Source organism: Musca vetustissima, unplaced genomic scaffold (genome assembly GCF_032173495.1).
Source record: "Musca vetustissima isolate MV318-11 ecotype Yass unplaced genomic scaffold, APGP_CSIRO_Mvet_v1 utg18190, whole genome shotgun sequence".
Taxonomy (NCBI): domain Eukaryota; kingdom Metazoa; phylum Arthropoda; class Insecta; order Diptera; family Muscidae; genus Musca; species Musca vetustissima.
The window spans coordinates 49,277-67,499 of NW_026882521.1; the positions used below are offsets into that span (position 1 = coordinate 49,277).

The window sequence follows — 18,223 nt, forward strand, 5'->3', positions numbered from 1 at the left end:
TAATAGTAAGTGATTTTATTCAATATAATTTCCGTAATATCTAGGATAATAAATATATTTTGTCTCCTCTTTCATAGATTGCCAATGTACAGCTCAGAAATGTGGTAACAATTGTGCCTGCAATCAGGAATGCAACTGTGTCTGCAAGAATGGACCCAAAGAACAATGTTGCTCCAATAAAAATTAATTGTAATTGATAACTGGAATTATGTTGCGATTTTGAATGCTACGAATAAAATATTTAAATAAATGAAATTATCAAAAATAATTTATCTTTAATTTTCTTTTGATAGAAATTTGTCAAGATTTATATTCGGAAATTTTTATTGCCTCAATTCCGTTGTCTGTTGATGGATGGATAGGGTTGTGCCACCCTTCACTTCCTACTGAAAATCAGAACTTTATTTATTTTTTATACTTCTTGACTGGAATAACTGGAATTATTATCGCAATAGAGTTGATTTTCTTCAGAACATTTTTTCAAGATTTTTTTAAGATTTTTAAGGACAATAGGAGTAAATTCGATATATCCTTAGCATTAAATCAATGGATATATCAATTTAGAATGCAACGTTATATAAGGCTATACCTTTAGGGGGATCAATATTGATTACATAGTGTAGGAATTAGCGAATAATTGAGGCTATGCCTAATTAATAACCGATATATGTTAATTTCTAACCCAATATTTTAGATTTGTAAATCAATTCTTTCCTTCAGGAGGTATCATTGAGATGCCTTAATGTTGGCCGATATATTTCATTATCGTCATGTTCGAGATTTTTATTACCCAACGACAACCCCTATACACGGAACAAATCTGATAACTATTTTAAAATAAACCACTAAGGAAATAAGTAAAGTCGGATGGGGCCGACTATATGATACCCTTTACCACTTTGGCTATATTCAAGAGATGCATCCTAACATACCTCGCAGTATTGAAGGACCATTAACATGAAATAGGTCTAAATTAAATATGTGATCTATGTAATATGTGAACCGACTTAACCATAATATCAATAACCGGGTACATTTGTACCTTTTTATACCCTCCACCAGCAACGTATACAGGATTTCATTTTGAAAAAATAAATTTACTGTGAAAAAAATTAATTTCGGAACGTACGCAGAAGGGCCCGATTATAAAGTATATATATTCTTGATCAGCGTAAAATTCTATGACGATGTAAGCATGTACGTCTGTCTGCTGTAATCACTCTAGCCTCTAAACGAATTGAAATAGATCGGCAAAATTTTGCATAGTTTTGTCTTTTGTCTGCCGGCAGGTCAAGTTCGAAAATGAGCTATATAGCCCCCATACAAGGGTACCCCCAAGTTCCGTTTTTTGGGTTAATTGAGAGCGCTCTTCAAGCGGATTCGCTGAAATTTGGTACAATGGGTTCTTATGGATGTTTTAGAGCTTATATTTAATATGCTGCTAGTAGATATATATATTCTTTGGATTTCATATGCCAAGTCCTGATTATGGACGACATATATCAAAAGAAAAATATAAAAAATCAAAGTTTTGATAAAGTTATGAGCTTTTCAATATAGTGAAGAGGGCAAAAAATGTGTACAGTACTAATTTATACAGTCCAAATTATTTAAATCGCTTCGTATGAATTCTGTCAACATAATTGTTTTTTTTTTTCTTGTAAAAAAGAATATAGAGAATAATTTCAATTATTTTTTCGTCGATTTTGCATTTGGATTTCTTGATATTGGACTTTAATTTTTCAGAAATAATGTACTGTCTTTCACGAAAGCAAGGATGTAGTGATGTCAACTTTTGTTCATATCCTATTTAAGATAGTTACATTAAATCTGTGAACATAAAATTGCTCTGTGACTACGGAAAAAATTCGGTGCTCAAAGTGTTAAAAGGGGGCGATCGAAAAATTCGACAATAATCCAAAAATATTGATAATTCGGGGTACAGTTATATGGGGGCTACCACAAAAAGTGGACTTATATTTATAATTTTTAGTGGAGAAATTTGGACCTAACCTTCAGCGAATTCGGTTGAATAAAGCGATGAGTTACAAACAGAATTGAGCACCCCATTTGATTTATTCAAAAGTCATATCAAATGTGAAATTTTATAATAAATGTGAAATTTTAAAAATATAAAATATGAAATTTTATAATGTTCGATAAGGACGTTACACTTTATACTTTCATCGAACATAAATATGGAACAATTGCGGACAATAAATTTGATTTATCCCGACACATTAACTCTGCTGAACTGAAAAAAGCATTCGAAAATATAATTCAATTGTCATGAAATATGTTGAAGCTGAGGGTATACACCTGAGTATTTTAGCTATGCATGTCTTAGTTATGAATGATAATAAATATACATGCAACGATTAAATCCCTTATTTCGAACTATTTTTGATTTTTGGCTTTCAAAATGGTATGGATATATAAATCATATTTGTACTAATACCATGTCTAAGTATAAGAAGTAGATGATAGTGGGGAGAAAATTAAATACGTAGTTTGATAAAATTGATATACCAATTCTTTATTATTTTATTAGCTTTTAAAGGCTCAACAAAATCTCAGAAATTATTAAATTAATTTTTATTAGAGCAGCATTGTTCTTTGGGTCCACTCTTGCAGACACAGTTGCATTCCTGGTTGCAGGCACAATTGTCACCACATTTCTGGGCTGAACATTGACAATCTATTAGAGAGGAGAATAATTTATTAATTAGCCAAGCTTTTATATAAAAGATTTCGAATAAAAAAATACTTACTATTATTGCATCCTTTGCAAGTCATTTTGGTGTAAGATTTTTAATGGATGTTTACTCTGGGTAAAAGTATTGGCTGTGTTTTGATGGGTACTGAATTACTCAAACTCTAGTGGTATATTTATATGAATTGTATTATATCGCCAATGCATAGGAGGTGCAAACACTGTAACGAGTGAATTTGCACTCGCTAAATACCAATGTGAACCGTAGTTTAGCATAACGACAGACGTGTGCACTGATAAGGTGATCGATGTTAATGATAAGATAATTATTATGATAGATAATTATGTGTACAATATACATACATTTTGGATATAAGAATTTTTTTAATAAAATATTTATCAAAAAATGTTTGTACAATTTAACATGTAGGTTAGCTTCTATTTTTTTATTTATTTCTTATTATTAGTTTATTTATTTTTGTTGTTTTGATATTAGAAGCATTTGTCCAATGATGAATTAAAAAAATATTTTTCAATGATGTATTTTAAAAAGTATATTTTTTCAATGATTATTCCATTATAGGCGTGGATTTTTTTAATATTAATTTTAAAGATTATCGCATCAATAGAATATGATTTTGTACAATAAATGCTTAGCTTCATCGATTGCCCTATTATTGCACAAATTTGCACAAGAAAACTACAAAATCGCTTCTAAATCGCTTGAGTGCAAATTCACTAGTACTAATATGCTTAACTCGTATGTAGTGACGATCGACAATTCTCGTAAAAGTATATAAATACCTCGCTTCAACCGATTTAACCAATAGGAAAGTGAACCATAACATAACTGTTTTTATTTAGCACACAACACAAACATAAACCGGAACTAAGATGTTCTGTTTTGGATGCAATAATAGTAAGTTACTTATCCTGAAATGTTAATAACATTATTTCATATTAATCGAATGGTGTCTTCTCTTGTAGACTGTCAATGTTTGACAAGGAACTGCGGTGGCGATTGTGCCTGCAACAATAACTGTAACTGCGTCTTCAAGAATATACCGAAGCTAATAAAAATAACAATCAATTTTGACGAGAATTAAAATTGTGTTATATAATAAATATTTTATTTTAAATCATTTAAACAAACATTATAAATGTTTTTTTTTTTTAAATTCAGATATTCTTTGAAACCCTTTTCTTATAAAGTCTACTTCTGCCCCTCTGAAGGTCATTAAAACACTATTCTTTAAAGTTCCAAACATGTAAATCAGATAGAAATAGAAAAAGTTATCCTTAAAAAGGCCACGACAGGTGCGGATGATCCTTCAAAAAATTATTTAATTCAAGTAAAAATTTAAGAGCTAATGAAACTTATAAATTAATATATTTTCATTCATAATAAAATTAGATATATATTTCGTATATCAATAATGTATGTATGTGTGACACATAATTATCTGTCATAATAATCTCCTTATCAGCTACATCGATCACCTTATCAGTGCACACGTCCTCGGTTATGCTAAACAAGGGTAGAAATGCGTTGCTAATTATCGAGTGCAAATTCACTCCTTACAATGCCTATATCTCGTATGCATTAACGGAATAATACAACTCATATAAATATTGAACTTGAGTATGGGTAAGGCAGTGCCAATTAAAACACAACCATTACTTTTATTATTCTGAGTAAAAATCCACCAAAAAACTATTCTAAAATGACTTGCAAAGGATGCAATAATAGTAAGTTTTTTATTCTAAGTCTTTATTTTTAAAAACTTGTCTAATTGATAAAATGTTATCCTCTCCCATAGATTACCAATGTACAGCTCAGAAATGTGGTGACAATGGCATCTGTAACCAGGAATGCAACTGCGTCTGCAAGAATGGACCCAAAGAACAATGCTGCGCAAATAAAAATTAATTTAATTGATAATTGGAATTATGTTGAGAAAAAAACAAATTATGTTGACAAATAAAATTATATGATTTTATCAAAACAAATATCCTTAATTTTCCTTTGGTAGAATAGTGTCACGATTTCTGTTCGGTAATTTTATTCTCTCAATTCCGTAGTTTTTTGGTGGGTGGATAGGAGAAAATGGTTATCTTTCAGTGCCTAATGTAAATTAGGGCTTATTTTTAATTTTTTTATACTTCCTGACAGGAATAACTCGGATTACTAGTTGATTTTCTCCCGAATATTTTTTTAATAACTTTTTAAGATTTATAAGGATAATAGGAGTAAATTGTTGTTGAATAATGTGATTGCATAATTGGCAACACATATATTTTAATTAGAGATCCCTGCATTACGATAAGTATATACGATTACTTTAAATTATAGGAAAGCGATGTAAGTAACCATTAAGAATGATCTGGAGCATCATGCAATAATAAGGATATGTATCAAAACAAAAACCATTGTTTTTGTCTCGACCATCTGTCAAATTGTTTCTTATAATATTTCACATGGTTGGCAACTTTGCACATCGAATTCAAGTAAAATTAACCACTTTGATAGTTAATCGAGACATCAGCTGGGCTGAATGGACTACCAATTTATTGTGCCATGATCTAGAGTTAGAAGTTTCTAGAATAAGTAATGCGAATGTATATCAGGAGTTGTTACCTGGAACAAATTTGCCCAGTTTATAAAATATCACTGCCAGTTTGTAGTATCGTCAGCCAGTATGTAAAGTAGCGTCCGCCAGTTTGTAAAGTATCGCCCGTCTGTATTAGAGTCTAAACACAACCAGAGAGTCAGGAGTCAGAGTTGTTTTTTAACATATGTTTTCATATAAATTTCCATTGAAATGTTGTTAGCACTGCTGATTTTTACCTAAAATATGGCAATTCCATTGAGAGCAAGAGAGAAAATTTGAGTATGACTCTGAGCAAAATGAATAAAATCTATTCTGGCGTGAAGCCGCTAAACGCGAAAGCCACCTGTCAGGATTTCCCGTAGCCAATAAGAATCACACGGTAAACGACCGTCGCTGATTCTAGACTCTCTGGTTGTGTTTAGACTCTTGCTAAGTATTCGCCAGTGTTAAGTGTCGCCAAAAGTGTAAAGTTTGAGTGCTGTAAATAAAGGTTGACAAGCCCGTATTAAAAGTGTGTTTAATTTGCGTGGACATCGCTGGTTTCAGAATCCAGATTTCTTTCGACCAAATCGACATAATTTGGTGTGTATTTATAAATATCTGGCTGGTGTGTACGATAAAATTCGAAGGGAGTAAACTATTGCATGTTAACTGTAAACATTGTAATATTTCTTCCAAACTTAAATCAAGTTCAAATATGAGAATATCGGTCTACTCCTTGAAGTACCTCCCTTACAAAGGGTCAACATATTACAAAATATGTAAATATAATATAAAGCAAACGTAATAGCAAATTTCATCCAAACTTTCTCGCCATAATATTGTAATTAAACCTAGACAAAGTCCGAAGATGAGAACCATCGGCCCACTCCTTCTGGTAACTCTGCCACAAAGGGTCAACATTTAAATTAAATATGAAGCGACCGTAGAACCACATTTGATCCATAGATTGTACACAGCAATATTTTTATCAAACATACATTATATTCGAATTTGAGATCTATTCTTCTTCCAGTTCCTCCGCAGCTGGTAGTCACTTTTTCTAAAAATATACGTCATATAAAGCGAAAGATACTTCATGTTTGGTAGAAACTTGGCACGTCTAAATGTATAGATTAAACATAGCTCGAGTGCAAATATTGGCTATACAGGTCAATTCCCTCTGTTACTTACCTCACAAATTGTCAGTATTTTGAAAAATCATAATTTTTATAAAATGTGAAATGAGTCCCTGACTTGTTTTAGAAGTTGCACACAATACATTCATTAAACTTAAATAGGAGCAAAAATGAACAGTATGGACATTTGGCCAACCCCGACACCAGGACTTCAACTCTGCAAATCCAGAAAAAGGTGCAAAATAACACACAAATATCAAGATAATACATGCATACGTCATAGGCTGAAAGTATATATGCATGCTGTCTTTTGTTAAATTTTTAACAGATTTGTGAAATAGATGTCTTATTGTCCTTTAGAGAAATTTCCATATTCATCTTTCCACCTTAATTATGATTTCTAATAATATTATATGCAACGATTAAATCAAATGAAGGACTTTTTTTTGATTATAAATGACTTTTTGGCCTACTGTGGCGGTGGTACGAGAAGGTATGGACCAACAACAAGTATTAAGATATATACAGTTGGAAGCAAATCACACACTTTGTTTAATAAAATTTCTACAAAAAATGTATTTTTCACTTTCTTATTTTATTAACATTAAAATTGTTGAATAATTTCAATAAGCATTCAAATTAATTTTTATTAGAGCAGCATTGTTCCTTGGGTCCATTTTTGCAGACGCAGTTACATTCCTGATTGCAGGCACAATTGTCACCACATTTCTGGGCAGTACATTGGCAATCTATAAGGGATGAGAATAATTTATTAATTAGCCAAACTTTTTATATAAATGATTTCGAATAAAAAAATACTTACTATTATTGCATCCTTTGCAAGTCATTTTGATGTGAAATTTTTTATGGATATTTACTCTGGGTAAAAGTATTGGCTGTGTTTTGATGGGTACTGAATTACTCAAACTCTAGTGCTATATTTATATGAGTGGCATAGAAGATATAAACACTGTAACGAGTGAATTTGCACTCGATAAATACGAATTTGTACCGCTGCTTAGCATAACGACAGTCGTGTGCACTGATAAGGTGATCGATGTAGATGATAAGGTAATTATTATGATAGATAATTATGTGTACCAAATACATACATTTTGGATATAAGAAATTTATTATTTTTTTTTTTAAATAAAATATTCGTAAAAAAATGTTTGTACAATTTATCGTGTAGGTTAGCTTGGATTTTATTTTATTTATTTTTTTGATATTAGAAGCATTTTTCCAATGATAAATTTTTAAAAAAATATTTTTTCAATGATGTATTTTAAAAAGTATATTTTCAATGATTATCCTATATATAGTCGTGGATCTTTTTAAAAATATTAATTTTAAAGATTATCGCATCAATAGAATGTGATTTTGTACACTAAATGCGAAACTTCATCGATTGTCCTATTATTGCACAAATTTGCTAAAGAAAACTACAAAATCGCTTCTAATTATTGAGTGCAAATTCACTAGTACTAATATGCTTGTCTCACATGTAGTGACGATCGACTATTCTCGTAAAAGTATATAAATACCGCGCTTCAACCGATTTCACCAATTGGAAAGTGAACCATAACATAACTGTTTTTATTTAGCACACAACACAAACGTAAACCGGAACTAAGATGTCCTGTTTTGGATGCAACAATAGTAAGTCACTGATTCTGAAATGTTTATAACATTACTTCATATTAATCGAATCGTGTCTTCTCTTGTAGGCTGTCAATGTTTGACAAGGAACTGCGGTGGGGATTGTGCCTGCAACAATAAATGTAACTGCGTCTTCAAGACAGTACCGAAGTTAATTAAAATAACAATTAATGTTGACGAATATTAAAATTGTTTTATATAATTGATATTTGACAAAATATAATGAAATTAATTGAATATATTAAAATCATTTAAACAAACATTATAAATGTTTTTTTTTTTAATATTCAGATATTCATTAAAAGACTATTCTTTAAAATTACAAACCTGTTAATCAGATAGTAATAAAAAAATTAAACCTTAAAAAGGCGACGACACACAGTGGGAAAAAATGCAAATCTAGCGCGCAGAAAATAAAAGTAGATGTTTTACAGTATGTTTATCGATATTTTGGATAGGAATAGATTTAGATGGACAATTTTAATTATTTTGTGAAAATAGTTGGCAATTTTTTTTATTAACCCACTAAGCGCCGATTTTTTTTAGAAAAAACTAAAATTTTTAAGTGAAAATTACTATTTTGAAGCTTTTAAAAATTTTTTTAATAAGCAAAATTTTTCGTTATAACTAGTAGTTCTCCTAGAATGGGAGCTTCTTTTAAAAATTCCGAAACATTTGGTAAAAAGTGGGTTAAGGGCAAACACTATTGTTATTATATGTATCTTTATTATTGTTAATATTATATATCTAAAACATTAAACTATATATATTTTATAAAATTTTGGCATTACTAATTAAATACTAATCACATTCAGAATCCGAGTTTTGATTTGAATTATTTGGTAGCATTAGATCCTCCAGTTGTTTAAGGTGTGGCTCACTATATCGATGGTTAAGAGATGTACTACGGGACAAACTTTATATTTTTGGATCAGAAGAAAATAGCAACCTGTTTCCTCACGACTAATATTTCTGGTGTACAGTTCCCTGTAGTTCGAATGTCCTTATTTCTGGATTCCATGGCTTCTTCAGACAACATTCCTATGAGCAAAGCTGCACATATAATTATATCAGCTCCATGCACTAATATTTTGTGTATGCTTGAGGGCGAAAAGAATAAATGTTTCCTCTGTTTCTGCGTTAATAGCATATCCACAGGCCATGGATAGATTGTTGTTCCGGATACTGACTTAGGTGTGTCAAAAATAATGTGCATTTCTTCCTTCAAATCATTAATGATACGTGCCTTCCTTTCATCGAAAAGTGGCCCATCGGAGCTATTAATTTTTCACTTTTTCAAAACCAGTCGGTATGAAATGTGCAATATACATTCTAAACATCGAATCCTTGCATGTAAGGTAGACAGGCCGTTTCGTATAAGTTGAATTTTGGTGTTAATGGCGAAATTTTGTTGTAATTTGCTTATACCGAAAACCATAAATGTAGGTAAAACCGTGTATATATGAATGTTACACCAATTATATTTTTTCAGGGTTCATAAAGTAGACCCTTTACATGCGGTATTTAAGAAGACTCTTACAACAAATTTCGTTGTAATTTCAATTTTTATTTAGAAAGACATTTGGAATAAATGCATATTAAGTGCATGAGTTTAAAATTAATGTTTGGAGCAGCTTACTTAAATACCCTCATTTTCATACTCACACCCATTACTCTGGAACCTTAGGACGGACTTTTTTTATTTTTTTTTTTTTTTGTTTTTTTTTTTGTTTTCCTTATCTGCTATGCTGTGATCTATGCCAAGTCATATTTGATGAATTATATCAACAAAATTCACAAATTTTTAATTTTATTGGAACAAAACCTTAAAAAAGCTTCCTACAGCAAATTGGCATTTTTTTCAAAAAATTGCCATTCATCCGAGAGTAGCAGGAAAAAAATTTAGTATGATGTTCTAGACAGACACACAAAACACGACCATCGCAATTTTATAGCTAAAAAATACCATTTTTAACATTGGAAAAAATATATATTTTAAATTACCGTTATTCCGTTCTAACGTATTAATTTTGATTATTTTGTACGGATTTAAGTACACTCAACACTCTACTTTAAAACTGCATTAAAGTTTTTAAGTTTCCTTCAAGTTCATTTTTTTTATTTTCTGCGCCCTAGATCGGTATTTCTTCCCACTGTGCGACAGGTGCGGACGATCCTTCAAAAAATTATTTAATTCAAGTAAACGACATTTATAAATTAATAAATTTTCATTCATTATATAATTAGATATATTTCGTTTATCCATAATGAATGTGTGTGATACATAATCATCTGTCATAATAATCACCTTATCAGCTACATCGATCACCTTATCAGTGCACACGTCCTCGGTTATGCCAAACAGTGGTAGAAATTCTTGGCTAATTATCGAGTGCAAATTCACTCGTTACAAATCTTATATCTCATGCATTGACGGTATAATACAACTCATATAAATATTGATCTACTAGTCTGGGTAAGACAGTAGCAATCAAAACACAACCAATACTTCTATTACTCAGTGTAAAAAAATCCATCAAAAATCCTATACCAAAATGACTTGCAAAGGATGTAATAATAGTAAGTTACTTTTTATTTAGGACATTTATATTCCAATTTGGCTAATTATCACATTTTCTTCATAGATTGCCAATGTACAGCCCAGAAATGTGGTGACAATTGCGTCTGCAACCAGGAGTGCAACTGCGTCTGCAAGAATGGACCCAAAGAACAATGTTGCTCCAATAAAAATTAATTTTATTTGATTACTGGAATTGTTTTAAGCCTTTGAAAGCTTAAAATAAAAAATTAAAAAAATAAATCAATTTAAATAGTTCTATCTATATCGAAGAAAATAGTAAAATCTAGCAGATTCTTGCAGTACGGGAACAGACCAATAATATCATTATTATTTTATTTTGGGAGATATTTATTTTTATACCCTACACAACTATGTTGTCAGGGTATTATAGTTTTGTGCAGCCCCAAGAGTTTGTAACGCCGCGAAATATTGGTCCTAGACGCACCTTTAAATATACCGATCGTCATATCTCGACTAGACGAGTCGATCTAGACATGTTTGTCCGTCCATTATAATTTGTAAACACGATACAGGCCACAGTTATGGACCAATCGTCACGAAATTTTGCATGTAGGATGGGTTTGGGCCAATGAAGATGATGAAGATCGGTTACTATTTAGGGGATGACATGGACCAAAAACTTTATTTTTATCGGGGTTTCCGGTTGCTACAGATGTCATAATTATGACCCGAAAACCACAAAATGTTACACCAGGAAGGGATCTGCCCAAAGTATAAGCATGACAATTTTTATGAAAGATCGGTCAATAACTGGGCCCAGACTTTTTTGTGAAAAATTACATAGGACATAGACCCTACAAGTTGATTGTATATCCAAGAGGAGTGGTAGACGCTTAAATTAATACCAATTATATTGTTGTATGTAATCGAACGTGAGAGTTATACTTCAATATTTACAGATGTCTACGTATTCTGATATTATTTAGAAACCTAATACCCACTAATGAGCGGAAATATCAGGCCGACCACTTTGAAATGTTACATAAAGTTTCGGTTTTACATTTTTAGGGGGTGCAATGAGCCGAAAACTTTACTTTTGACACATATTTTACACGGTGAATACGATCTGACCAAATACTTATAACGGGTGTTTAGATGACGATCGGCCAATATTCCGAGGGTCAAATCAACCAAAACGTAAAGTGAAAAAACATTTATTTTATGACGAAAAATATACCAAGGTTAGAGAATGGAGCTGTTGATCTGTAATCGGTCATGAGGAAGCAAATGTTTCGAAACACTGTCCAGGCACAGAAAATAGAATCTTCGAACTCGAATGAGCTGCTTATTTTTAGTTAAAATTTCCTCTAAAATATTATCAATATTAGCCCACTTTTTAGGATATCCCCCAAGTTTCAATATTTAGACAGGCTTTTTAATCAAATTGCATGTTTTTTTTTTGATTCACATTGAAATCCCTTATCAAAGGTTATTAATGCTCGACCATGTTTTATGTATTTTGAAGATTTCTTAAAAATATTTTTCCTTGAACCAATACAGACAGGCGTGGATTTTTTAAAAATATTTTTCCTTGAACCAATACAGACAGGCGTGGATTTTTTAAAAATATTTTTCCTTGAACCAATACAGACAGGCGTGGATTTTTTAAAAATATTTTTCCTTGAACCAATACAGACAGGCGTGGATTTTTTAAAAATATTTTTCCTTGAACCAATACAGACAGGCGTGGATTTTTTAAAAATATTTTTCCTTGAACCAATACAGACAGGCGTGGATTTTTTAAAAATATTTTTCCTTGAACCAATACAGACAGGCGTGGATTTTTTAAAAATATTTTTCCTTGAACCAATACAGACAGGCGTGGATTTTTTAAAAATATTTTTCCTTGAACCAATACAGACAGGCGTGGATTTTTTAAAAATATTTTTCCTTGAACCAATACAGACAGGCGTGGATTTTTTAAAAATATTTTTCCTAGAGCCAATACAGACAGGCGTGGATTTTTTAAAAATATTTTTTCAATGGCCAATACAGACAGGCGTGGATTTTTTAAAAATATTTTTTCAATGGCCAATACAGACAGGCGTGGATTTTTTAAAAATATTTTTTTTATTTTATTTTTTATAAGTTTTTTACGAAGTTTCTAGATTTCAATTCATAAGCATCATATGAAGAGAATAGAGCATACTATTTGATTCATAGAATGCACATCGCAGTATTTATATCAAACCTAAATTAAATCCAAAGTTTTGTTTTTGTCACTTCTTCTGGTAACTCCCCACAGATAATCAAATTGTTAATAAAAAATATGTCATATAAAGCGAACATATTTTTAGTACAAATGCCGGCTTCCTACATATCAATTTCCCCCATTCCATTTAGATGTTCATGAAATTAAATAAGAGAAAGATATGGTTAGATATGGTTCCCCCATTCCATTTAGATGTTCATGAAATTAAATAAGAGAAAGATATGGTTAGTGAAATTGCAACCATAATGAAACTATTCTGAGTATAAGTATTGAAATGTATACAGTTGAGAACAAACCGGATACTTTGTTTCATAAATTATACAAATATTTCACTTTGTAATGTTTTATTTTATTAACTTTCAAATTTTCAATATAATTTCAATGGTCATGCAAATTAATTTTTATTTGAGCAGCATTGATCCTTGGGTCCATTCTTGCAGACACAGTTGCATTCCTGGTTGCAGGCACAATTGTCACCACATTTCTGGGCCGTACATTGGCAATCTATAAGAGGGGAAAACGAGAACGAGTCGTTAATTAACTAAACTTTGATAGAATTTAATTAAAATAAAAAATAACTTACTGTTATTACATCCCTTGCAAGTCATTTTGATTTAAATGTTTGATGTATTTTTACACTGAATAATAAAAGTATTGACTGTGTTTTAATTAGTACTGTCTTACTCAAACTCCAGTACTGTATTTATATGCGAGGTGTATATCGTCACATATAAGCATTGTAACGAGTGAATTTGCACTCGATAAATATCACCGAGTTTTGACCTTTTTTTTTGCATAACGACAAACGTGTGCACTGATAAGTTCATATATGTTAATGATAAGGTAATTATTATGACAGATAATTATATGTCATACACACATATATGTATTTTGAAATATATATTTAAAAAATAATATTCGTAAAATGCACACACATATTTGTGATTTTATATATATATATATATATATATATATATTATTTTTTTTAATCTATTACTTCTGAATATTATTTTACTTAAAAACTAATATTTCATATAACCAGAATATATCTATGTACGTATGACAGATATTGTCATAATAATTACCTTATCATCAACATCGATCACCTTATCAGTAATGCGCACGTCTTCGGCTATGCTAAACAAGAATAGAAATTCCTTGCTAATTATCGAGTGCAAATTCACTCGTTACAATGCTTATATCTCGTATGATTAGACGATAAATAAAACACATATAAATATAACACGAGAGTTTGATGAAAGCAGTACCAATCAAAACCCAACAAATATTTGTATCAATCAGGACAAAAATCGTACAAAAATCATACACCAACATGACTTGCAAAGGATGCAATAACAGTAAGTTACATTTTATTCAAGGACAATTAATTTTCCAACTTGCCTCATTATTACATTTTCTCCTCTCTCATAGACTGCCAATGTACAGCCCAGAAATGTGGCGACAATTGTGCCTGCAACAAGGAATGCAACTGTGTCTGCAAAAATGGACCCCAGGACCAATGTTGTTCAAATAAAAATTAATTTTGATGATGACTTCAAAGCTGCAATGATATAACATTTTCAAAATAAATAATAAAAAATATATATGAATTTGAACATAGTTTTTACAGTCTTAATGTTATAACGGCGATTTGAAGTTAAACGATTTGTTTTCCTATTATAAAAATATATTATCTGCTGGTGGAAATTATCTTAACGACTGAAGCTCCCTCTACAGTATTTTTTGAGAACATGGCATATACAAGAGAAGAGATAAACGCATTACATGAACTTGGCACCACTGATGTAATTCTTAGCAAAGTCAACAACCCTAAAATACGGATAAAAAAGTAATTGTTTACATTTACAGTGGGATATGTGGCATTTTCAGAATTTTCCAAAAAAAAAAATTCAAAGTTCCGCCATTTTGTTAATTGTTGTGCGAAGTAAATAATCCTAGTTCATACGAGAGCCAGACATGTACTTTTTCTAACACCATTGGAATTTTCCGATTCCGATGTTCCAGTGAGGAGTTATCATGCCCGCCTTCAAAAATAAGGACTTTTCTTTGATCACAAAAACAACAACAACAAAAATTTTTGTAAATTATTTTTCTTCCTTTTTAAATCTTCAAATATATATATGTGCTCAGTTACAAATCTTAACAAGCATTGGCATTCATTTACCAGCCCATTTAAAATCTTAAAAATAAAAAATTGAGAATGGGGGGTTCCCTTAAATAACCCATAAATAAAGAACATTTTGAAATCAATAAATTTTTGCGTTTCAGGGTCGTACACATGGCATAACTATACAAGGTAGTCTCATTTGAGAAATTGATAATGGCAACCCTTCTTAATATGGAATTCATATATCAATTTCAAATAAATTCCATAAAATGTTACGCATGGCAATTGACAATTTTTCAAACAAAAAAATGTTTTTCTAAAGCTCCACATTGTTCTCAAAATTATATGAAAAAAATTGGAAATATATGACTGTCGTAAATAAATTCATGCGTATGCATACGAATTTATTCATCTCAAAAGTTAAATACATGTATTTCAATGAATGTTACCCAAATACGCATTGCGTATAAAAATATAAAGTTGAAAATTTTCAACAATGGAAATGCGTATTTTGGATTTTTTCCTTTTTCAAAATAGAATGTCAGTCATTGAAAAATTTGTGTTTCTATAAAAGTAAAAATTTATCGATCAATTAAAAAAAATGTTTTGTCCTGATTTATATGAGGCGAGTTTACTTGCGGCAATTTTTATCGTTCTCTTTCGAACTTGCTCCATGCGTCTATACAAGGCAATTCGGTTTCCAAAATATTTTTTAATTTGTTGTTTTTTCACATTTAAATATATATAAAATGTCAACAAATACGAAATACACAAAACGAATTGCCAGAAAATTGTCGGTACGAGCAATTTTTTTTCATTTCTATACCCCCTGCCCCTCTCTCCTACAAACAAAGACTTGCCGCAAGTAAACTCGCCTAATCTAAATCAAGACTTTCATCCATTTTCGCCATTTTCAATTAGCAAAGATGCAAATAAAGTCCTTGTTTATTTCGGTAATACGGACGTTCAACAAACCCTATAAAGGTGAGTATTTTTGTACGGAGCGCAATAAATTAGGTACAACCCTCAGGAACAAGACCTTTGATTCAATATTTACAATTCTAAGACCAGAATAATACTACCCTTTATTTATTATCCCTTCCACAAAACTTGAATTTTGTATGTAAATTAAAACCGAACCTACAAAACTCAAGAATGCCACTTAAAATGTAAAAATGTCAAAAACGTTTGAAGATATTGTCCATTTATAGTGGAAGCTTCAAGAATTTTGCCTCTTTTTTTAACCTAAAAATGTATTTGATATTTTCGGTTATGTTTAAAATGGCTGCAAATGGGATTCAAAATATCAATGGAAATTGTGAGTAGAGGTGTCTAGTGGGTTGCAAAATCTCATTGGAATATGTTGATATAGGTTATATTTTGTGGAACTAAAAAATATATTGCAAATATGCAAATGACAGTATCCTCACGATGAAGAATAGAAAAATATTTATAATCAAAATCTCAAATTACAACCAATTCAACCAAAGTGTAAAAATCCCGAAAATGTTGAATATTTGATGGTACCGTACGTTAAAGTAAATTTTCAATACCAATCAATAACGGACCGAGATGATTGCTGACTTTTACGCGTAGCCTTGTCTAGGGTATATTAATACATTACATACTTAGCTGGCTTGTGACAGAACATTTGTTTCATAAGCCGAGCATAAGAAAGATTTCCAGGCGCTTTGCTCAATTCTTTCAATTTGAAAGACCCTGTTCGGCAATGTTGTCTTCCACTTGATATTTTCATATAATTCATGGCCTTCCCCCTCTGCGTGAACAGCTGGTTCGCTTTTATGTGCCTTTTGAGCTAGGGCATCTCCATCCTTTCTCACAACATGGCCTAGCCAACGTAGTCGCTGCAGCTCGATACATTTGACTACGTCGTTGTCCGAGAACAGGTGGTACAGCTCATGGTTCATTCGACGACGATATTCCACGTCGACGCATTTCGGACCATAAATCTTCCGGAGAATTTTACTCTCAAACACTCAATTGTACTACAATTGTACTAAAGCTTGTGCATGCCCTTGACCAGCATCTGACCACCGGTCTTCAATAGTTTGGCTGATAATCCATCGGCACCTGTTGCGTTATTATTCATCTTGGCTAGGTAGTATACTGACTTCATCTTGGCTAGGTGGTGGTATAAACTCTATACCGTCACCTCTTATTGGTCCGGGGTAATTTCTTCACCGCCAATATTTCATATCAGCCTTCGGATTGGTGTTTTACTCGTTGTAAACTTTCTTTTTTTCTGAAAATACATATTTCATAAAAATACATACAGTTTTGAGTGCCTACATCTAGCTCAGAACCCTATAGACTATTTTTTTTTAATTAAATAAAAACAAGTAAAAACGATGTAAAGTTCGGCCGGGCAAAACCATGAAGATGACAATCAAATTATCTGATATTAAAGGAGGCACCCAAGAAAAAACTCATGATATTATAGGACCTCCCCCCTTTTGGTGGAGGGTATAATAATAAATATATGTAAAATAGTTACCATTTTTTCACTATTTTGAATGAAAGAACCTCATGAATGAGTATTTGATGGATTATTGAAAATTGTACAGCATTTTTAATCAAAAAAGGTACAAATGTACCCGGGTTAAGTTAAAAAAACGAAAAACGAATTTCCTTAATATAAGTATAGTACAAGAACCTCGCAGCTTCTGAAATAGATACTGTGAAAATAATAAATTAAAAAAAAGACTAATAAAAAGTTATAACAACCTGCTGATGTGTTTATAAGTAAAGTCTCCAAAACAGAGTTGCATTAAGGGCTAAGCAGAATGCTCGCGTTGAGCCATCCGTTGCGTTAAGTGTTATCGAAAATACAACAACTACATGGAAACGATAACACAAACGCTCGAAGTTGATGTGCGCTGCGCTTCGGAGTTAAATATATTTTAACTTTTTGCGTGCGTTAACGCGATAACAAAAACGCTCAACGCGAACATTCTGTTTAGCCCTTTAGTCTTATTTTCATCAAATTGAAACTACCTTTTTATAGTGCCACCGTTCGGAATAATTTCAAAATAGTAATAATAAATTAAAGTTAACAATCCTTATTAAGAAATCACCAAAGTAGATCTATCTTTTTTGTATTATTAACACTTAATTTTTATTGTTAATTTTTCTTTTGTTATTACCAAAAATCCATTTTC

The 18,223-nt window shown here is 31.2% G+C and overlaps 2 protein-coding genes across 3 annotated transcripts in view; both read right to left on the minus strand.

The window, feature by feature from the left end:
* The window catches only part of LOC133328988 (metallothionein-2-like), a 37,269-nt gene extending 29,973 nt beyond the window's left edge, over positions 1 to 7,296 (minus strand). The window contains exon 1 of one of the 2 annotated variants that reach the window (XR_009754296.1): positions 7,267 to 7,296. The gene's annotated coding sequence lies outside the window, so the exon portion shown is untranslated. Of the gene's footprint in view, positions 1 to 2,771; positions 2,802 to 7,266 lie in introns of those variants that run through there. The other variant, XR_009754297.1, reaches the window with a different exon arrangement.
* A 5,987-nt stretch (positions 7,297 to 13,283) lies between these two features.
* LOC133328991 (metallothionein-2) lies at positions 13,284 to 13,524 on the minus strand. Its single transcript, XM_061537493.1, has 2 exons — positions 13,500 to 13,524; positions 13,284 to 13,420 (listed from the first exon to the last, which is right to left on the minus strand). The coding sequence occupies exons 1-2, from the start codon at positions 13,522 to 13,524 to the stop codon at positions 13,311 to 13,313; spliced, it is 135 nt and encodes a 44-aa protein (XP_061393477.1). The 3' UTR covers positions 13,284 to 13,310.
* Positions 13,525 to 18,223: the final 4,699 nt, after the last annotated feature.

Excerpts from the sequence above, each read along its gene's own strand:
- LOC133328991 (XM_061537493.1), bottom strand. The coding sequence starts at position 13,524 with ATGACTTGCAAGGGATGTAATAACA. Across the intron at positions 13,421-13,499 it reads TTGCAAGGGATGTAATAACA|ATTGCCAATGTACGGCCCAG; the intron begins GTAAGTTATTTT and ends CCCCTCTTATAG.